Raw genomic sequence first — 22718 nt, 5'->3', positions numbered from 1 at the left:
GGTGGGTAATAGGGAGGGCACGTTTTGCATGGAGCACTGGGTGTTGTGCAAAAAGAATGAATACTGTTACGCTGAAAAAATAAATAAAATGGGAAAAAAAACCAGAAACAGTAAACAAACATTGAACTCCAGGTAATGAAATCCATGCTGGACTATTTAGAGGGAAATATATGATGTCTTCAATTTACTTTGACATATCCCCCAGATAAGATAGATTAATGGATGGATAGATGGCTGATATGTGATAAAGCAAGCTGAGTAAAATGCTAATGATAGACTCTAGATACCTGGGTTCACTGTAAAATTCCTTTAACTTTACTGTATGTTTGACTCTTTTCATAATAAAATGTCGGCAATGAAAGAAAAAAAATATGTTTACACTGAGCATATATCTTGAACCCCATAAGTGAGATATCCCTTTCTGAGTCTGCAATTCTTTCTTGTGTCCAGTTGAGACGTTTATGAAGGAGAACCACCGGCACCTGCGAGCCAGGCTGGGGGAGCTGAACGGAGTACTAGATGATCTTCAGGACAGTGAGGTCTTCACCGAGGAAGAGAAGGAGCTGGTGCAGCAGTTTCCAACACAGCAGAGGAAGAATGAGACCCTGCTGAGGATGGTGGAAAAAAAAGGACCCCAGGCCCTGGAGATACTCTACAGAAGCCTTCAGCAAAGAGATCCTTACCTGATGTCCTACCTCAGCCAGCAGAGTTTATAACAGTGACTCAGGCTGATACTCAGGAAGAGAGAATCCCGTGTCCTCCACTGAAAATGGATAAACAGGGGTGCTTGGGTGGCTCAATCATTTAAGTGTCTGACTCTTGATTTCAGCTCAGTTCATGATCTCGGGGTCGTGAGAGTGAGCTCAGCTCTCAGCTCCACACTAAGTGGCGAGTCTGTATGAAATTGTCTTCCTCTGCCCGTCTTCCCACTCTCTCTCTCTCTCTCAAATAAATAAATTAAATAAATCTTTTTAAAATAAGAGGAAAGTGGATAAACAGATGTGTGATCATTGAGTTCAGTGTCTAAGACAAAAGAGGTCCAGGCGACACCCAGCCATCACACAGGTTTTATTGAAGACTGATGTGTAACTAGGCAGATACCTATTTCTGTATCCTCATATCATCCCCTCAGCAATATCTCAAGAGAGTGGGAATATTCATACTAAATATTTTTAAAATTATTTTTATTAACATATAATGTATTATTTGCCCCAGGGGTACAGGTCTGTGAATCATCAGGCTTACACATTTCACAGCACTCACTGTAGTGAGTTGGGACCTCCCCAATGTCCATAACCCAGCCACCCTGTCCCTAACCCCACCCCCAGCAACCCTCAGTTTGTTTCGTGAGACTGAGCCTCTTATTTCATACTAAATATTTTTTAAGTCAAGTTAAAAAAATTCCCATTTCATCCACTGACACATTTCTTGGAAATCTGGGCAGAAGAAGGCAAGGCCAGGTGTGGTTATGATTGACAGGGCCCAGGGAGACCAAGTCTCCTGAGTCACAGGAGAAGCAATTCCAGTGAACATTACATCTGAGCTGTTACCTGCTCACAGTGAAATCTAGAAAGTCTTACAAAACACTCCCTGTTGAGGATGTTCATGACATTGATGAGCTTTAATTTTTTTTTTAATATGCTGTGTCTTTAACATTTTATCCATTGCTATTTCTACTAGAATGATGAAGTCCCTTGATGGAATAGAGCTCAGGAGTGGAAGCAAATGCCAACGTTGGCAGAAAACCTTTGGCCTCTGGTATAAAGGCTCGTACCAGGAACGGGCACGTTCTGGGATACACAACTTCATGGAACAGCTCCATGGATTGCAGAGGTGGAGTATGGATGAATGGTGTCCACGGAAGCAGCGAGGGGGAAAAGGAGGAGCATCCAGCTGGTTGTGAGAGAGGCCCTCCTGGCAGGTATGTCACAGAAATAGGCAGAGCCTGCCATTGGGGTTCTGCCATTGGACCCTGCCATTTTGTATGCGTCCTAGCTGCCTTTGGACCAGTGTTTGCGTGACATACGTAATGCTATCCTCTGACTTTGAGCCTAGTTATTTCCTTGTATTTGAAGTAAGTTTGTGGAAGACAGCCCAGAGTTGGGTCAGTTGGCTTTTGGGTTGTTTTTTTTTTAACCCATTTTGACAACCTCTGCTCTTAAAGTGATGTGTTCGGCCATTTGCCTTTAACATAATTCTTGTGTAGTTAGGATTTAGCTTAGGGCTGCCCTTTTCGTATTTGTTTTCTGTCTATTCCCTTTGTGCTGTATGGCTATCTTTCCTTTCTTGGCTTTTTTAGGGCTTACTTGAAGAGTGTTTAGTATTCCACCTTAATTTATCTATTGTGTTTTTTATGGTATGTGGTTTTGTATTTCTTAGTGATTGTGTTAAAAATGAAGAGATACATCCTGAATGCATCAGTCCTCATATCCATAGTGTCCTAATTAAAGTGGAATCTAGAAACCTTAGCACCATTTTGGCCATGGTACCTTTTATGACCCAGTTGTTTTCGATATTACCTCTCTATATAATAAGGTCCCAATCATAAAAATGTTATGTATGTTTTTTTACTTTCTTTTTTTTTAGGATTTTATTTATTTATTTAGAGAGAGATGAACAGAGCATGAGTAGGGGGAAAGGCAGAGGGAGGGAGAGAGAGAGAATTCAGACAGACTCTGTGCTGAGTATGAGGCCTGAGGCAGGGCTCCCTCTCATGATTCTGAGATCAAGACCTGAGCCAAAATCACAAGTTGGACACTTCACAGACAGAGTCACACAGGTGCCCCTGTTTTACTTTCAATTGCTGTGTATGTTTTAAGAACACATGCAGAGTATAATCTATGATATGTGCCCAGATATTTACTGTAATTCTGATATTCCAAATGTCATTGAACTACCTCTGGTGATTCTTTTTTTTAAAGCTTATTTATATTTTTCTTTTTCAAGATTTTATTTATTTATTTGACAGAGAGAGAGAGAGATAGAGAGAAAGAGAAATCACAAGTAAGCAGAGAGGCAGGCACAGAGAGAGGGGGAAGCAGGCTCCCTGCAGAGCAGAGAACGCATGAGGAGCTTGATCCCAGGACCCTGAGCCAAAGGCAGAGCCTTAACCCAGTGAGCCACCCAGGCACCCCTTAAGCTTGTTTACCTTTTTTAGTGATTTCTACACCAAACTTGGGTCTCAAACTCATGACCCTGAAGTCAAGACTTGCACACTCTACTGATTGAACAAAACAGACGCCCCAACAATTCTTTTAAAGCAGATCTCCCAACTATGAGTTCACTTAATTTTTGTTCATCTGAAGATGTCTTTGTATTATTTTTACTCCTGAAGTACATTTTTGCTGGCTATAGTGGCAGTTCTTTTTTTTCAGTGATTTATTCCTGGTTTCCATTGTTCCTAATGAGAAATAGCTAGTCATTCAACTTGTTTCCTGGACATAATGTATCATTTGTCTCTGGCTCTTTTCAGTTTTTGACAATTGGATTATGACAGATCTGGTTATGGATTACTTTGGGTTTTCCCTATTTGGAATTCATTCGATTTCTTAAATTTGTAGGCTTATGTTCTCTCACCAGACTTGAAAGTTTACAAATATTATTTCTTTAGATAGATAGATAGATAGACAGACAGACATACTGAGTTCCCAGGTGCCTCTAATTACATTTTTTTCAACCCTGAATTTCTTTCCTCTTCTCCTCTGGGACTCTGATGGTATGAATGTTAGATTTTTGTTGTTGTCCTATAGTTCTCTCAGATTTAATTGTTTTCCTATCACTTCCTCCCCCTGTTGTTCTGATTGCATAACATGTATTTATTTATATTCAAAAATTTTTTTAAAGATTTCATTTATTCAATTATTTATTTATTTATAGAGATAGAACAAGCACAAGGTGTAGAGGAGAGGGAGAGAGAGAATCTCAAGCAGACTCCGTGCTGAGTGCAGAGCCCGACATGGGGCTGGATCCTACAACCCTGACGTCATGACTTAAGCTGAATCAGGAGTCAGATGCCCAACTGACTGAGACATCCAGAAGCCCCAACTCTTACTGATTTATTTTCAAGTTCATTTTCTTTGTCATCTGTGTTCTTCTAGTGAGTCCATTCTCTGAATTTTAATTTTTGGTTTTTGTATTTTTCAGTTCTAGACTTTGGTTGTTCTATTTTCCATCTCTTCACTTACATTCTATTTTCACATTTTCTGTGTCATATATTCTATTTTGCCCACGTCTTCCTAGTGTGCAAGTGTGTTGGCAGTTGTTTGTTAGAACGGTTTTAGGGCATTTCCTGTAACGTCTTTGTCAGGTCATGCCAACATCTGGGTCATCTCCTTATCTGATGTCTATTGATTCTGAATTTCTGTGCAAGTGGAGACTTTTTGGGCTCATCTTCCTATTTTGAGTAAATTTGGTTTATGCTCTGAACATCTGAATGTTAGGTTACGAGACACTGGGTCTTTTTTATGTGCAATGAAGAATGTGGATTTTTTTTCTTAAATATTTCATTTGTAAATAAGGTTCAAATGTTCCACTGACTGAGCCAGCCAGGTGCCCCTGGATTTTTTTTTTAACCTTACAGTTTTCAAAGACTTTGCAGTTCTCTTAAGGTCTGTCATATGTATGTGTCTATGGATTGGGCAGAAGTCTCCCAGCTCCTCAGTTATCGAAGTTCTCAGGATCCTAAATAGGGCCAGATCTATGTATACCCAGCTTGAGCTCAAGCAGAGGAGTTCATATGACTCTAAGTCCTCATTCCAGAGCTTCTCTCTCTTCATTACTGTTCTAGCGGGAGCAAGGGTAATTTGTGACTTTTCTTTTTTTTTCCCATTTTATTTATTTTTTCAACGTAACAGTATTCATTCTTTTTGCACAACACCCAGTGCTCCATGCAAAACGTGCCCTCCCCATTACCCACCACCTGTTCCCCCAACCTCCCACCCCTGACCCTTCAAAACCCTCAGGTTGTTTTTCAGAGTCCATAGTCTCTTATGGTTCGCCTCCCCTTCCAAATTTTTTTTTTTAATAAACATATAATGTATTTTTATCCCCAGGGGTACAGGTCTGTGAATCGCCAGGTTTACACACTTCACAGCACTCACGATAGCACTTACCCTCCCCAATGTCCATAGCCCCCTCCCCCTCTCCCAATCCCACCTCCCCCCAGCAACCCCCAGTTTGTTTTGTGAGATTAAGAGTCATTTATGGTTTGTCTCCCTCCCAATCCCATCTTGTTTCATTTATTCTTCTCCTATCCCCCTACTCCCCCATGTTGCTTCTCCACGTCCTCATATCAGGGAGATCATATGATAGTTGTCTTTCTCCGATTGACTTATTTCACTAAGCATGATACGCTCTAGTTCCAACTATGGAAAGAACCTAGATGTCCATCAACAGATGAATGGATAAAGAAGATGTGGTATATATACACAATGGAATACTATGCAGCCATCAAAAGAAATGAAATCATGCCATTTGCGACGACATGGATGTGACTTTTCTTTTTAAAGATTTTATTTATTTGAGAGACAGAGTGAGGGAGAGAGAGCATGAGTGGGGGGAGGGGCAGTGGGAGAGGGAGAAGCAGAACTGTAACCGGCATGGTCCCAGTGCGATCAATCAGTTAGATCTCCTCAGCAGAACACAGGCAAATGGTCCTAGAGTACCATCATTGCTCTACCACAGGACCCTGACCTAAGGTTCTCTTGCAGAATGTGTTTGCCCCAACGTCTCCAGCTAATAAACTCCCTCCGGACATACTGGATGGTAATTAACTAAATAGACCGCCTCAGAATAAACCTAGGTTGCTGGAGAAAACACAGGGGGGATGCTGACTCTCTCTCTCTCTGTTCCTCTTAATAGATGTGGTAACTTCTCCCTCATTTCCTGGTTAATGGCTATAATTGAAACCAAGTGTCTCCAGTTATTCTCCCCCAGGATGGGGACTTTCGGGAATATTCCCCAACAGCTGCCCAAACTCCCTTTGTTGCAGGGAAATTCCCTGTCTTCTCTTGCCTGACACAGACTCCTGATTCCACTTCGGAGGAAAAACAAATGTACACGATTCTGCGTCTGCTCATCTGTCTGGGCTGACAGGTTTTAGGACTGGGAACTTTCTTTTTCTGCCTTCTGGCAGCACTCTTCGTCTTCTGCCTCCTCCCCCCTCCTCTTCCTGTTTCTGCACCGTCGTGTGTGCCTCTGGTCTTCGGGACACCGTTCACGTCAGATTTCCCCACCAGTGTCTCAGGTAAAAATCGACAATGGGAAACAAACTGGCTTCTAAAAGAGAACTCAGGATGAACATAATTTGGTGTTTAAACTAATTTAAGTGTGCTGGTTTAATTAAATTAAACATGTCTTGAAATCTATCAGCATTATATGTGAAACTTTTATTCTATCAAGATTTACTGAAGGTCAGATAAGCTCATGATCTCTGTTGCAGTTTTTTGTTTGTTTTCTAAGATTTATTTGCTTGACAGAGACAGAGAGCATGAGCAGGGGGAGCAGGAGGCAGAGGAAAAGACACACCACCCACTGAGCAGGGATCCCGTGAGGGACTCAATCCCAGGACCCCAGCATCAGGATCTGAGCCAAAGGTGGTCCCTTAACCGACTGAGCCACCAGGCGTCCCGAAATGAATGGATTTTAAAGGTACACTAGTAGAAGATTGAAATTCTGCTTTCTCTCTGTTCAAAAGACAAAGTTTTCCTAAATTGTTGGTCTACTCTTGATGAAAATGTAAATGAATTTGTTTTTTCTTTATCTGCCAAGGAAAACCAGTTTCTCTATTTCATCTTCTCGGGTCTTTGATTACTTAAAACTTCTCCGTATTAAAGGAGCTAATTTTGCTTGCAGGTATATGACCCTACGTATTTGCCTTTGGAAACTTAGGTCATTTTGGTCAAATATATAATTAGGTTTGGGGCTTTATAATGATCTGTAATTCTACTCAGATATGTGCTTTATAACTGAGGTTTTTTTTAAACAAACTTTCCCAAGGTTTAAATCACAAATGAAGTCTTTTTGACCAATTAGGCTTGTTTATTTGGTATCTTAAGTTACCTGGAAAACACCAGCAAACAAATAATAAGCCTCAGGTTATGTTGTTTGGATAAATCTAGCTATTCTGGAGATGATATACAATTCCTAAAGTTTTAATAGGTTTTGGTAATAAGGTCATCACTTAACACTGTAATTACTAAAATGTTTTATGTCCAGGGTGCCTGGGTGGCTCAGTTGGTTAAGTGTCTGCCTCTGGCTCAGGTCATGATCCCAGGGTTATGGGATGGAGTCCTTCATGGGCTCCTTGCTCAGTGGGGAGCCTGCCTCTTCCTCCCTCTCTGTCCCTCCCCCATCGTTGCTCTCTCTATCCCAAATAAATAAACAAAATCTTTTTAAAAAAAAGTAACCTGAACAAGAATTAGTAACATGGGACTAAATGAACTAAGAGAAGGATTATAGTTTTGTGACTCTTGTTTAAAACATTGCTGGTTCTCTAATGTTTGGTCTTGTAGATTAAAAAAAACTTTCTCTTAAGAAAACTATGACTCCAGAAATGTAATAAAATGTGGGTTTGTAAACAAATTGAAAGCGTTAACTTTTCTATCAGAACCCTCTGAAATTCAAAAGTTCTCTGAATATTCTTTCTTCCATGGTAATTATAGTCATTTGCAAAAGTTCAATAAGAATCTGGTCTCCTGGGCTCCTGGGTGGCTCAGTCATTAAGCGTCTGCCTTCACCCAGGTCATGATCCCAGGGTCCTGGGATAGAGCCCTGCATTGGACTCCTCGGTGGGAACCCTGCTTCTCCCTCTCCCACTCCCTTTGCTTGTGTTCCCTCTCTCTCTCTCTCTCTCTCTCTCTCTCTCTCTGTCAAATAAATAAATAAAATCTTAAAAAAAAAAGTATCTGGTCTCCTAGGAATAGGACCCCATTAGAAACATCGGTTATTTTGCCAAGGCTTTGACTGGAATACATATTTGAGAAGACATGTATAATTTCAGATATGACTGGACAGCTTTAAGGAACTGGGGTTTACTTTATGAACCGTGTAGCCATAGAGCCCCTTGGAAGTTGGCCTGATACCTTGCTTACAGGTTCCCAGCTGCCTCCCTAGGTGAGTAAAGAATGTCACTTCCTGGCAGGTACAGAAACTCAGGATATTTTGGGGACCTTGTGAAGAGGAATTCATCCAAATCTGCAGATATTGCCAACATGCCTGACAACAAGTACTTGGTTTGGCATCTGGCCTGTAGAGACTACTAAGAGTTCAACCTAGAGATTCCTTGGAAAAACTTCCAGCAAAGCAAATTTTAAAAGATCTATATGGCTGGGTGGTGGGCATTAGGAGGACATGTGCTGTGATGAGCACTGGGGGATATATGCCACTCATGAATCACTGAACACTACATCAGAAACTAGCGATGTATTACATGGTGGCTACCTGAATATAAAAAAAAATAACCAGCAATTGCTCTTCTTGCTGAGCTTATGTAACAATTAAAACAACTTTGTTGGGGCACCTGGGTGGGTCAGTCAGTTAAGTGTCTGCCTTCGGCTCAGGTCATGATTCCAGGGCCCAGGGATCAAGTCCCACATCGGGCTCCCTGCTCAGGGGGAGGCTGCTTCTCCTCCTGCTTGTGCTCTCTCTCTCTCTCTCTCTGACATGAAAAAATAAATCTTAAAAAAAAAATTGTGTGCCTGGGGCGCCTGGGTGGCTCAGTGGGTTAAAGTCTCTGCCTTCAGCTCAGGTCATGATCTCAGGGTCCTGGGATCGAGCCCCACATCGGGCTCTCTGCTCTGCGGGGAGCTGCTTCCTCCTCTCTCTCTGCCTGCCTCTCTGCCTAGTTGTGATTTCTCTCTGTCAAATAAATAAAATAAAAAGAAAAAAATTGTGTGCCTAAGCCAGGCAACTTGACGTAAACTTCAGAGTAATTGACACAATAGCTTTGGCTGCCTCCTTGATGGGTCTCCAGGACTTCTGGTAGGACTACCACATAAAATAAACAAAACAGCACGTTTACCCAGCAGGACTCGAAATGATTCTTCCCAGGTGCTAAATGCACTTAACCAAAAGTTAAGTGAGGTCAGAGAGGGACTTCTCGAAAGCCAGACCACTATTGATTATCTACTATTACTCCACCATTTAGGATGTGAGACGTTTCTTCACATGTGTTGTTTCAACATGGCGCTTAACTCTTGCAGGGAGTCCCAATTTTTTTTTTTATTTATTATTTAGTTGACAGAGAGAGAGATCACAAGTAGACAGAGAGGCAGGCAGAGAGAGAGAGAGGGAAGCAGGCTCCCTGCTGAGCAGAGAGCCCGATGTGGGACTCGATCCCAGGACTCTGGGATCATGACCTGAGCCGAAGGCAGCGGCTTAACCCACTGAGCCACCCAGGCGCCCCTCCCTATTTTTTTAAATTAATTAATTAATTATTTATTTTTTCAGTGTAACAGTATTCATTGTTTTTGCACAACACCCAGTGCTCCATGCAACACGTGCCCTCCCTATTACCCACCACCTGGATCCCCCAACCTCCCACCCCCGCCCCTTCAAAACCCTCAGGTTGTTTTTCAGAGTCCATAGTCTCTTATGGTTCGCCTCCCCTTCCAATTTCCCTCAACTTCCTTCTCCTCTCCATCTCCCAATGTCCTCCATGTCATTTATTATGCTCCAAAAATAAGTGAAACCATATGATACTTGACTCTCTCTGCTTGACTTATTTCACTCAGCATAATCACTTCCAGTCCTGTCCATGTTGCTACAAAAGTTGGGTATTCATCCTTTCTTTTTTTGGAGGGGGGAGTCCCTATTAATAGGGGACATTTGTGATCAGTTAAATAAGATCAAGATATCACTGGTTTGTTCCTTGGAATTGGTAACTGAGGCTCCTACCTAAGAGATGTGATCACAATTTTGAGCTTGACATTTCTTTTATGCTTACTCTTTTGCTTGTGCTGATATGGGTATCATCTGCTGTCCATCAGGACCCCCCGCACGCCAAAGCCATTCTGTGGGCCCCTAGACCAAACCCTGGATAGATTCTAACTGCCATCAGCATGCTGCCCCATTTCGGCAGGAAGCAGCCTGAGCCGTCTTCATCCCGTTCCGTAAGAGCAGTTAAGGATTCTATTCCAAAGGGAGGAATGAATAGGAAAGGGTTAAGGTATAGACAGGAAAGGTAGGGGGCCCCTGGCTGGGCTCTCAAACTATTCTTGGCAGGCAGAGGTGCTGAGACAGAGTGAACAAGAGAGAACAGAATAGACCAGAACACCTGGCCCCGGGGTATTAGGGAGTAATTTTCTTTGGCCGCTACAGTGTGATCATGGAAAATGACCCGACTCAAAAAAAGGAAGTCACTAGGGTGTTGTCCATAGTCCTTGATCAAACCAAATGAGCACAAATATCACTTGTGTCACGAGCTGCCTTGTCAAGTTTTCAATAAAAGACCAGTCCTAACAACCCTCAGCGGCAACCCATTTGGGACCCCTCTCACTCTAGAGAGCTTTTCCTGTCCTTTCTGCTCTCACCTTCACTTAAAAAACTTTCACTCCATTCACCCTTTTATATCTGCAAGATTCGTTCTTCAACTCCGGGAGACAAGTCCCTGCAGTCCTACATTACTATTGTAATGAGCCTTGCCCTTAGGAGACCGTGAACTTAACACATGTTGTGTGTGTTCTGACTGCTCCACTGGCCTGCCTCTCCCCATCTCTCTCCCTCCCCTTGGGCCTCCCTAGCCCCCGAGACACAACAATGTTGAAATTGGGCTCATTAATATCCCGACAACGGCCTCTCAGTGTTCAAGTGAAAGGAAGTCTGAGAAACCAACTGAGGGTTTTAGAGGGGAGGAGGGTGGGACGATGGGTGAGCCTGGTGGTGGGTATTAAGGAGGGCACGTATTGCATGGAGCACTGGGTGTGGGACATAAACAATGAATCTTGAAACACTGAAAAAAAAAATACTTTCACAGTCAAGAGGAGCCCAAGAAGACAAGATGACCTTGTATAATGCGGTCTCCTGGATGGGATCTGGGGACAGGAATGGGATGTTAGGTTCAAAATTAAGGATATCTGAATAACCTATAAGCTGTTTAAAAAAAAAAAAGGAAGGAAGAGTCACGCATCTCTCACTTTAAATCAAAAGCCAGAAATGATGATACTTACTAGGAAAGGAATGTTGAGAGTGGAGACAGGCCAAAGATGGGCGTCTTGTGCCAGTTGGCCAAGCTGTGAATGCCATGGAAAGTTCTTGAAGCAAATGAAAAGTGCTAATCTGGGGAACACATGGACAATAAGAAAGAGAAACACCCTTATTGCTGATGTGGAGAAAGTTTAATGGGCTGGATGGAAGATCAAAGCAGCCCCAACATTCCCTTGAGCCAAAGCCTCATCCAGACCAAGGCCCTGACTCTCCTCCATTCTCTGACGGCTGAGAGAGGTGTGGGGACTGCAGAGGACAAGTCTGAAGCTAGCAGAGGTTGGTTCATGAGGTTTAAGGAACAAGGTCATCTCCATAACTTAGAAGTTGCAAGGTGGTGTGTGCAAAATGAAGCTGTTCTTCTTTTTTGTGTTTTTTTTCTCCAGTTTTTTTGTCCCACTATGTTGTTGCAAAATTCTTCTGTGGATTCCAGATGTCTCCCAGAGCTGGTTTTGTTTGTGGATAGCTGTGTATTTGTTGATTTTCACCAGGGGGATGGAGGCTGGGTCTCTTCTGCCGCCGTCTTGGTGATATCACGTCTCTGATCTGGGAGTTATTCTATATCTCTTGTATTTGCACATAGAGGGTTACATAGAAAATAAAATTAAATAACTTTTTAAAGTTCATAATCTTCTCTGGGTCTCTCTTGCAAGCACCTAGCATTATGGAAACAAATCAACTGATGTATTTCTAGTGAATGGACAATAGGCAATTTGGGCTATGGTGTGGAGATAGAAAAGCTAATATTTATCTGCAAGTTCTTCCAACTTATCTGAATACAATAGTCTTTTCTTTTCTCAGGATTAATAGAGATATAGCAGAGAGAGACGCACCAGCTGATCAACAAGAAAAGATACATTTAAGGAAGAGATCCAGATGTCCTCTGACAGATCCTGGAGACGCTGTCTGATATGGAGAAGGTATGTATCTATCCTTTGAGGGCTCTTTATGGCTTTGATTCCTCTGTATCTCATTGTTGTTCCATGAAATACAGAGTACTGTGGCCTTTTTTTTTTTTTTTTAAAGAAAAGGCTCTGCTTGTATTTTTTTTTTTCCCTTTTTATTTATTTTTTTTTCAGCGTAACAGTATTCATTCTTTTTGCACAACACCCAGTGCTCCATGCAAAACGTGCCCTCCCCATCACCCACCACCTGTTCCCCCAACCTCCCACCCCTGACCCTTCAAAACCCTCAGGTTGTTTTTCAGAGTCCATAGTCTCTTATGGTTCGCCTCCCCTCCCCAATGTCCATAGCCCGCTCCCCCTCTCCCAATCCCACCTCCCCCCAGCAACCCCCAGTTTGTTTTGTGAGATTAAGAGTCATTTATGGTTTGTCTCCCTCCCAATCCCATCTTGTTTCATTTATTCTTCTCCTATCCCCCTACCCCCCCATGTTGCTTCTCCATGTCCTCATATCAGGGAGATCATATGATAGTTGTCTTTCTCCGATTGACTTATTTCACTAAGCATGATACGCTCTAGTTCCATCCACGTCGTCGCAAATGGCAAGATTTCATTTCTTTTGATGGCTGCATAGTATTCCATTGTGTATATATACCACATCTTCTTGATCCATTCATCTGTTGATGGACATCTAGGTTCTTTCCATAGTCTGGCTATTGTAGACATTGCTGCTATAAACATTCGGGTACACGTGCCCCTTCGGATCACTATGTTTGTATCTTTAGGGTAAATACCCAGTAGTGCAATTGCTGGGTCATAGGGTAGTTCTATTTTCAACATTTTGAGGAACCTCCATGCTGTTTTCCAGAGTGGTTGGACCAGCTTGCATTCCCACCAACAGTGGAGGAGGGTTCCCCTTTCTCCACATCCTCTCCAGCATCTGTCATTTCCTGACTTGTTAATTTTAGCCATTCTGACTGGTGTGAGGTGATATCTCATTGTGGTTTTGATTTGTATTTCCCTGATGCCGAGTGACATGGAGCACTTTTTCATGTGTCTGTTGGCCATCTGGATGTCTTCTTTGCAGAAATGTCTGTTCATGTCCTCTGCCCATTTCTTGATTGGATTGTTTGTTCTTTGGGTGTTGAGTTTGCTAAGTTCCTTATAGATTTTGGATACTAGCCCTTTATCTGATATGTCGTTTGCAAATATCTTCTCCCATTCTGTCAGCTGTCTTTTGGTTTTGTTAACTGTTTCCTTTGCTGTGCAAAAGCTTTTGATCTTGATGAAATCCCAATAGTTCATTTTCGCCCTTGCTTCCCTTGCCTTTGCCGTTGTTCCTAGGAAGATGTTGCTGCGGCTGAGGTCGAAGAGGTTGCTGCCTGCGTTCTCCTCAAGGATTTTGATGGATTCCTTTCTCACATTGAGGTCCTTCATCCATTTGGAGTCTATTTTCGTGTGTGGTGTAAGGAAGTGGTCCAATTTCATTTTTCTGCATGTGGCTGTCCAATTTTCCCAGCACCATTTATTGAAGAGGCTGTCTTTTTTCCATTGGACATTCTTTCCTGCTTTGTCGAAGATTAGTTGACCATAGAGTTGAGGGTCGATTTCTGGGCTCTCTATTCTGTTCCACTGGTCTATGTGTCTGTTTTTGTGCCAGTACCATGCTGTCTTGATGATGACAGCTTTGTAATAGAGCTTGAAGTCCGGAATTGTGATGCCACCAACTTTGACTTTGTTCTTCAATATTCCTTTGGCTATTCGAGGTCTTTTCTGGTTCCATATAAATTTTAGGATTATTTGTTCCATTTCTTTGAAAAAAATGGATGGTATTTTGATAGGGATTGCATTAAATGTGTAGATTGCTTTAGGTAGCATAGACATTTTCACAATATTTATTCTTCCAATCCAGGAGCATGGAACATTTTTCCATTTTTTTGTGTCTTCCTCAATTTCTTTCATGAGTACTTTATAATTTTCTGTGTATAGATTCTTAGTCTCTTTGGTTAGGTTTATTCCTAGGTATCTTATAGTTTTGGGTACAATTGTGAATGGGATTGACTCCTTAATTTCTCTTTCTTCAGTCTTGTTGTTGGTGTACAGAAATGCAACTGATTTCTGTGCATTGATTTTATATCCTGACACTTTACTGAATTCCTGTACAAGTTCTAGCAGTTTTGGAGTGGAGTCTTTTGGGTTTTCCACATATAGTATCATATCATCTGCGAAGAGTGATAGTTTGACTTCTTCTTTACCAATTTGGATGCCTTTAATTTCTTTTTGTTGTCTGATTGCTGAGGCTAGGACTTCTAATACTATGTTGAATAGCAGTGGTGATAATGGACATCCCTGCCGTGTTCCTGACCTTAATGGAAAAGCTTTCAGTTTTTCTCCATTGAGAATGATATTTGCGGTGGGTTTTTCATAGATGGCTTTGATAATATTGAGGTATGTGCCCTCTATCCCTACACTTTGAAGAGTTTTGATCAGGAAGGGATGCTGTACTTTGTCAAATGCTTTTTCAGCATCTATGGAGAGTATCATATGGTTCTTGTTCTTTCTTTTATTAATGTGTTCTATCACATTGATTGATTTGCGGGTGTTGAACCAACCCTGCAGCCCTGGAATAAATCCCACTTGATCGTGGTGAATAATCCTTTTAATGTACTGTTGAATCCTATTGGCTAGTATTTTGGCGAGAATTTTTGCGTCTGTGTTCATCAAGGATATTGGTCTGTAGTTCTCTTTTTTGGTGGGATCCTTGTCTGGTTTTGGGATCAAGGTGATGCTGGCCTCATAGAATGAGTTTGGAAGTTTTCCTTCCATTTCTATTTTTTGGAACAGTTTCAGGAGAATAGGAATGAGTTCTTCTTTAAATGTTTGGTAGAATTCCCCTGGGAAGCCATCTGGCCCTGGGCTTTTGTTTGTTTGGAGATTTTTGATGACTGTTTCAATCTCCTTACTGGTTATGGGCCTGTTCAGGTTTTCTATTTCTTCCTGGTTCAGTTGTGGTAGTTTATATGTCTCTAGGAATGCATCCATTTCTTCCAGATTGTCCAATTTGTTGGCGTAGAGTTGCTCATAGTATGTTCTTATAATTGTCTGTATTTCTTTGGTGTTAGTTGTGATCTCTCCTCTTTCATTCATGATTTTATTGATTTGGGTCCTTTCTCTTTTCTTTTTGATGAGTCTGGCCAGGGGTTTATCAATCCTATTGATTCTTTCAAAGAACCAGCTCCTAGTTTCATTGATTTTTTCTATTGTTTTTTTGGTTTCTATTTCATTGATTTCTGCTCTGATCTTTATGATTTCTCTTCTCCTGCTGGGTTTAGGGTTTCTTTCTTGTTCTTTCTCCAGCTCCTTTACGCGTAGGGTTAGGTTGTGTACTTGAGACCTTTCTTGTTTCTTGAGAAAGGCTTGTACCGCTATATATTTTCCTCTCAGGACTGCCTTTGCTGTGTCCCACAGATTTTGAACTGTTGTGTTTTCATTATCATTTGTTTCCATGAATTTTTTCAATTCTTCTTTAATTTCCTGGTTGACCCATTCATTCTTTAGAAGGATGCTGTTTAGTCTCCATGTATTTGGGTTCTTTCCAGCTTTCGTCTTGTGATTGAGTTCTAGCTTCAGAGCATTGTGGTCTGAAAATATGCAGGGAATAATCCTAATCTTTTGATACCGGTTGAGACCTGATTTGTGACCCAGGATGTGATCTATTCTGGAGAAGGTTCCATGTGCACTAGAGAAGAATGTGTATTCTGTTGCTTTGGGATGAAATGTTCTGAATATATCTGTGATGTCCATCTGGTCCAGTGTGTCATGTAAGGCCTTTATTTCCTTGTTGATCTTTTGCTTGGATGATCTGTCCATTTCAGTGAGGGGAGTGTTAAAGTCCCCTACTATTATTGTATTATTATTGATGTGTTTCTTTGATTTTGTTATTAATTGGTTGATATAGTTGGCTGCTCCCACGTTAGGGGCATAGATATTTAAAATTGTTAGATCTTCTTGTTGGACAGACCCTTTGAGTAGGATATAGTGTCCTTCCTCATCTCTTATTATAGTCTTTGGCTTAAAATCTAATTGATCTGATATAAGGATTGCCACCCCAGCTTTCTTTTGATGCCCATTAGCATGGTACATTGTTTTCCACCCCCTCACTTTAAATCTGGAGGTGTCTTCGCGTCTAAAATGAGTTTCTTGTAGGCAACATACTGATGGGTTTTGTTTTTTTATCCATTCTGATACCCTGTGTCTTTTGATTGGGGCATTTAGCCCATTAACATTCAGGGTAACTATTGAGAGATATGAATTTAGTGCCATTATTAGCCTGTAAGGTGACTGTTACTGTATATTGTCTCTGTACCTTTCTGATCTACTACTTTTAGGCTCTCTCTTTGCTTAGAGGACGCCTTTCAATATTTCCTGGAGAGCTGGTTTGGTGTTTGAAAATTCTTTCAGTTTTTGTTTGTCCTGGAAGCTTTTGATCTCTCCTTCTATTTTCAATGATAGCCTAGCTGGATAGAGTATTCTTGGCTGCATGTTTTTCTCGTTGAGTGCTCTGAATATATCATGCCAGCTCTTTCTGGCCTGCCAGGTCTCTGTGGATAAGTCTGCCGCCAATCTAATATTTTTACCATTGTATGTTACTGATTTCTTTTCTCGGGCTGCTTTCAGGATTTTCTCTTTGTCACTAAGACTTGTAAATTTTACTATTAGGTGACGGGGTGTGGACCTATTCTTGTTGACTTTGAGGGGGGTTCTCTGCATCTCCTGGATTTTAATGCTTGTTCCCTTTGCCATATTAGGGAAATTCTCTCCAATGATTCTCTCCAATAGACCCTCTGCTCCCCTCTCTGTTTCTTCTTCTTCTGGAATCCCAATTATTCTAATGTTGTTTCGTCTTATGGTGTCACTTATCTCTCGAATTCTCCCCTCATGGTCCAGTAGCTGTTTGTCCCTCTTTTGCTCGGCTTCCTTATTCTCTGTCATTTGGTCTTCTATATCACTAATTCTTTCTTCTGCCTCATTGATCCTAGCAGTGAGAGCCTCCATTTTTGATTGCACCTCATTAATAGCTTTTTTGATTTCAACTTGGTTAGACTTTAGTTCTTTAATTTCTCCAGAAAGGGCTTTAATATCTCCAGAGAGGGTTTCTCTAATATCTTCCATGCCTTTTTCGAGCCCGGCTAGAATGTTCAGAATCGTCATTCTGAACTCTTGATCTGACATAGTACCAATGTCTGTGTTGATTAGGTCCCTAGCCTTCGGTACTGTCTCTTGTTCTTTTGTTTGTGGTGATTTTTTCCGCCTTGTCATTTTGTCCAGATAAGAGGATATGAAGGAGCAAATAAACTACTAATAGGGTGGCAAAGACCCCGGAAAAATGCGCTGTAACCAAATCAGAAGAGACCCCAAATTGTGGGGGGGGGGGGGAAGGGGATAAAAACAGGTTCTGAAAAAAAAGAAAAAAAAAAAAAAAAAGAAAAAAATTTAAAAAATAAAACAAATAAAAAAATATAAAAAAGAAAGAAAAAATATATATATTTAGATGAACTAGTCAAAAAACGTTAAAAAAGAAAAGGGTAAAAGTTTTTAAAAAAATTTAGCAGAAGAAGAAAAAAGAAAAAAGACAAAAAAATTGAAAAAAGAAAAAAAAAATAAAAAATTGAAAAAAGAAAAAAAAATTGAAGTAGCCGCAAGACTAAAGAATCATGGGGAGAAAGCCATGAGTTCCGTGCTTTGCTTTCTCCTCCTCTGGAATTGCTCTGCTGTCTTAGGAATTGAACCTGCTTTCTCCTTGATAGATGAACTTCGTCCTGGCTGGATATTTTGTTGATCTTCTGGGGGAGGGGCCTGTTGTAGTGACTCTCAAGTGTCTTTGCCGGAGGCGGGATTGCACCGCCCTTACCGGCGGCCGGACTAAGTAATCGGCTCGGGTTCGCTTTTGGGAGCTTCTGTTCCCTGAACGCTTTCCGTAGAGTTCCGGAGGACGAGAATGAAAATGGCGGCCTCCCAGTCTCCGGCCCGGAGGAGCCGAGAGCCTGGGGCCCCACTCCTCAGTGCGCCCCCAGAGGACAGCACCCAATCACTCCCGTATCCCCAGCCTCTAGCCGCGCTCCGAGCTCACCCAGCCCGTGACCAGTTCAAGGTAACCCCGAGCTGAGAGTTCAGTCCTCGGCTCTGTCTTTGCAGCCGGTTTCTCCGTTCTAAGACCTGCGAGCTCTCCGACACTCTGACACCCCCGATCCTTCTGTGACCTTGCGGGGCCTGGGGCCACGCTGGCCCCGCGTGGGCTTCACCCCGGTTTAGCCCCTGGAGCAATGTCCCTCAGTGGAACAGACTTTTAAAAGTCCTGATTTTGTGCTCCGTTGCTCCGCCGCTTGCCGGGAGCCGGCCCCTCCCCCTGCGGTCTATCTTCCCGTCGTTTTAGATTCACTTCTCCGCCAGTCCTACCTTTCAGAAAGTGGTTGATTTTCTGTTTCTAGAGTTGCTGTTCTTCTTCTCTTCGCTCTCCCGTTGGATTTGTAGGTGTTTGCAATGTTTAGATAAGCTATCTAGCTGATCTCCTGCTACCTGATGTAGTCTCAGGCTGCTACTTCTCCGCCATCTTGACTCTCTGCTTGTATTTTTAAATAAGATTTTATTTATGACAGAGAGAGAGAGTACAAGACAGGCAGATGGGTAGAGGGAGAGGGAGAAGCAGACTCCCCATCAAGCAGGGAGCCTGACGTGGGGCTCAATTCCAGGACCCTGGGATCATGATCTGTGCCGAAGGTAGATGCTTAACCTACTGAGCCATCTAGGCATCCCTCTGCTTACATTTTTACTTACTCGTTTTTTACTTATTCACTTGTCTCATCAAACCAGAAGGGGAAAACGTGCCTGGGCACCCAGATGTATTACTTAGACTTCTTCTCTCCATCATGGGGTAATATGACCTTGACTCTGACCAAACAACTTCATACCTGAGCACAAGCAAGTCTATGGATGTTCCTCCAGCTCTTTCCCCGATGCCATGGCCATGCTTTTGACCACCCCATGGCACCAGGCAAGCCCACTAAGCTCCATCCATGAGTGCTTCTGCTCCTCCCCAGAAGCACGCTTTCAGAGGCTCATGTCTCATCTGTGACCAATTCATGCACGTTTTTGCTTTGTCTTAGAACTTGCAGTAAATGAATCGGACCAAAGATTCAGCTACTATGGCGTGTGTAGAATCCCCACAGGCCAGGGAATAAGGAGGATCACTGAAGTGAGTTACTTTCTCTGGGAACACAATGTTTTCTAGCTTGGGTACTAAGTAATATTACCCTTCTATGATTAATCACCACAAGGATTTGGGTTATATCCTTATTTAAAAGTTGGAAAACGGATACTTAACCCAGAGAGCGAAGCCACAATTTTGACCCGAGCGTAAGTTCTAAGAAATGGCTTTGCCAGCCTGTGGATTGTTTTTTGTTGTTGTTGTTGTTGTTTTAAAAGATTTTATTTATTTATTTGACAGACAGAGATCACAAGTAGGCAGAGAGGCAGGCAGAGAGAGAGGGGGAAGCAGGCTCCCTGCTGACCAGAGAGCCCGATGCGGGGCTCTATCCCAGGACCCTGAGATCATGACCTGAGCCAAAGGCAGAAGCTTTAACCCACTGAGCCACCCAGGCCCCCCAGCCTGTGGATTCTTGTCTCTTTGGTCTCTGTACTCACGACCAACTCACACTAAAATTGCTTCAGGGGAAGTATAATTCATCCAGCGTCATGCAACTTTATAAAAAACGTTCCCTCCTGTTTAGGACCAGTGAAGGATGGCACGAGAGTCAGGGTCTTCTCACACCCCCTACGTTACTAGTACGCAATATCGTTATACAAGTTATGTACAGGTCTGTAGTCAGTCTTCGCAGGTATTACATACAGATGTGATGGACATGAGGGGCTGAGAGTCCACTGAGGCATGTCCCCCGGGATGACATCACTGTCTGCTGCGTGGGGACAGAGGAAGGGTTAACACTGCGAAGTAAGTGGATCCCGGGGGCGGACATCAGGGAATGCCTCTTTGAAGATGGAACATCCAATTTGTGCGACTTCCTCTCTACCACAGCGAAGAGACCGTCCCGCCACCAAGTTCCTTGTGCACAACCAAATTACAACTCCCTTGTGTCTTCCAGGCTGTGCAGGTGCTGCTGCTGCTTTGGAAGCACAGAGGAGCCGTCCCCAGTGCCCAAGGACATGTCAGGAAATATGAGGATGTTCAGCCGCCCTTCTTGGGCCCGATATTTTCATGCAGGGTATAGGTAAGGGACACCATGTTCAGTGGGGAAAAGTTAAAAACTTTGGATCTTGTCCCTCTGTCTCATAGAGATTCATGAAAAACAAAGACATTTAGATTATGTGCATAAAAATCAGTGTATTTCTTCCTTTTCATCATTATAACTTTTTTGGAGATAGTTTAAGACTCATGGGAAATAGCAAAAGCAGTAAAAAAAAAACAACCCAGGAAGGACAGTAAAAGAGGAGCAAAAAGTACACTCAGCTTCCCATAATGATAATATCTTTTACCACAATAGTCACTGCCAAAATCAGGAAACGTACATGATGCAGTCCTATTCACTCAGATACAGACTTTGTCTCAAGATAATATTTGAGAGGCTGGAAAATGCTGCTGCTGAACACAAGCATTCCTCAGTCGCTTCATCCATTCACCCCTTCTCTAAGATCCCCTTTATTTGGTTGAAACAATGCCAGATACTGCAGTGACAGTCTCTAGCCAGTTGGCTGGAGCAGATGATTAAGGTCAAGGCCACCAATAGAATTCCTGCCATGAGAAACATATTTCATATCCATTTGTGGTGTTTGGGCACTTAAACTAGTGACAATCTGATTTTCAAATTTAATTACTTAAAATTTAAGTTCATTTAAAAAATATTTTATTTGTTTTTTTTTAATTTAATTTCTTTTCAGTGTAACAGAATTCATTGTTTATGTACCACACCAAGTGCTCCATGCAATACGTGCCCTCCTTAATACCCACCCCCTGGCTCCCCCAACTTCTCATCCCCCACCCCTTTAAAACCTTCAGATTGTTTTTCAGAGTCCATAGTCTCTCATGGTTCACCTCCCCTTCCAATATCCCTCAACTCCCTTCTCCTCTCCATCTCCCCATGTCCTCCATGTTATTTGTTATGCTCCACAAATAAGTGAAACCATATGATAACCGACTTTCTCTGCTGACTTATTTATTTATTTGTGAGAGAGACACACACACAAGCAGGGGGAGTGGCAGGCAGAGGGAGAAGCAGGCTCCCCCCTGAGCAAGGAGGTGATGGAGGACTCAATCCCAGGGCGCTGGGATCATGACCAGAGCCAAATGTAGATGCTTAGCCAACTGATCCTCCAAGCATCCCAAAATTTAAGTTTAAATTGGCACATGTGACTACCGGCTATCATGTTACACAGTGTAGGTGTTGGCCCAAAGGACACTCCCTTGTTCCTAATCCCAGTCTTGAGCCCAGCCAGCAAAAGGAGACAAGAACCCAGTTGTCAAGTGTGAAGAGGAAAAGACCTAGCACAGGGCTTTCCTGGTCCATATCTGGATGAGGATCCCCAGTGGAAGAAGGAAACAAGCCTGATATCCATTGTTTCCTTCCCTCTTAGCATCCTCATGTGTCCCTACCACATGGAGACCGGAGGTAGAAGAGGAGCCTTAGTACTATGTGGGTCCTTACAACCACACATAATCTCACTGATGTCCTGGAATTTTAATCACAATAGAGTCCCATTCTCTTGGACACCAGTGATGGGTGAATGCAGAAGAATATAAGCTAGGAATCTTCTCCTTACAATTCTCAATGAGGTCACTTAGGTCAATGGCCTATCATGAAACAAAACTTTACAACAAGTACTAGGATTTGAGACTTGAGTGAGTTCTGCTTCCCTGGGATGGAGAGAGCAATGTGGAGTGGGACACAGAGACACAGCTGAATCCGTTATAATGAGGGTGAGATGGAGTCATGGGGGTTTGAGAGAAGGTTTCCCTACAGACAAAGCATGGGGTCTAGGGATTTTAATGGACATGAAGTCATGCTACAGAGATTGTCCTGTCACCAGACTGCCATGCTGTATTCATAACATAAGTTTCCTTCTGTTTTCCAGTAAATTTTATGATGAATCACCAGACAGTGGTTTTGAGACATGGGACAAGGACGTCCGACTTTATCTTTCCTCAGATTATGAAGAAGTGATAACAGGAGAGCCAGCACTGCACATCCCTGCTGCTGGACTTCCGTCTTGGGAGGAAGCTGTTTCCAAGTAAGAGGAATGATTCCCTGGGGAAAGCTGATGGTAGTATTGGATTCCATTCCTCGATATCACAGGGACACAGAGAATCAGGGTTTTTGGGTCATTGATACGGGAATCAGGGGGAGAATGAAAGAGCTTATCCAGTCTTACCAACAAACCCAGAAATTTCTGAATGAGGCCAACCCCCTCTTCCTTCAGGAGGGCGTCTTGAGAAGCTGCACACAGAAAGGCAGCAACTGATGCAAAGATCACTGTGTCATTGGCTGAGCTGGGAATGAATGCAAGTAACCAGCTCAGGGAAACTGATGGCTGATGAGGAGGAAGGAC

At 42.5% G+C, this 22718-nt stretch overlaps 2 protein-coding genes across 5 annotated transcripts in view; both read left to right on the top strand.

Annotated features, from left to right (window-relative positions):
* The window catches only part of LOC123931083 (caspase recruitment domain-containing protein 8-like), a 45035-nt gene extending 44048 nt beyond the window's left edge, over window positions 1-987 (top strand). For all 4 annotated transcript variants that reach the window (XM_045987813.1, XM_045987815.1, XM_045987812.1 and 1 more), the window contains exon 13: window positions 451-987. In XM_045987813.1, coding sequence (XP_045843769.1) covers window positions 451-716 — 266 coding nt within the window. In that variant the 3' untranslated portion in view covers window positions 717-987. The remainder of the gene's footprint in view (window positions 1-450) is intronic.
* A 366-nt stretch (window positions 988-1353) lies between these two features.
* Window positions 1354-22718, top strand: part of LOC123931797 (caspase recruitment domain-containing protein 8-like) — a 35822-nt gene continuing 14457 nt past the window's right edge. The window contains exons 1-4 of the mRNA XM_045989380.1: window positions 1354-1921; window positions 12001-12119; window positions 20261-20386; window positions 22245-22400. Of these exons, the coding sequence (XP_045845336.1) occupies window positions 12076-12119; window positions 20261-20386; window positions 22245-22400 (326 nt within the window). The 5' untranslated portion in view covers window positions 1354-1921; window positions 12001-12075. The remainder of the gene's footprint in view (window positions 1922-12000; window positions 12120-20260; window positions 20387-22244; window positions 22401-22718) is intronic.

The sequence above is a fragment of the Meles meles genome, chromosome 19, assembly GCF_922984935.1.
Source record: "Meles meles chromosome 19, mMelMel3.1 paternal haplotype, whole genome shotgun sequence".
Taxonomy (NCBI): domain Eukaryota; kingdom Metazoa; phylum Chordata; class Mammalia; order Carnivora; family Mustelidae; genus Meles; species Meles meles.
This window is presented reverse-complemented; position numbering and strand designations above follow the sequence as displayed.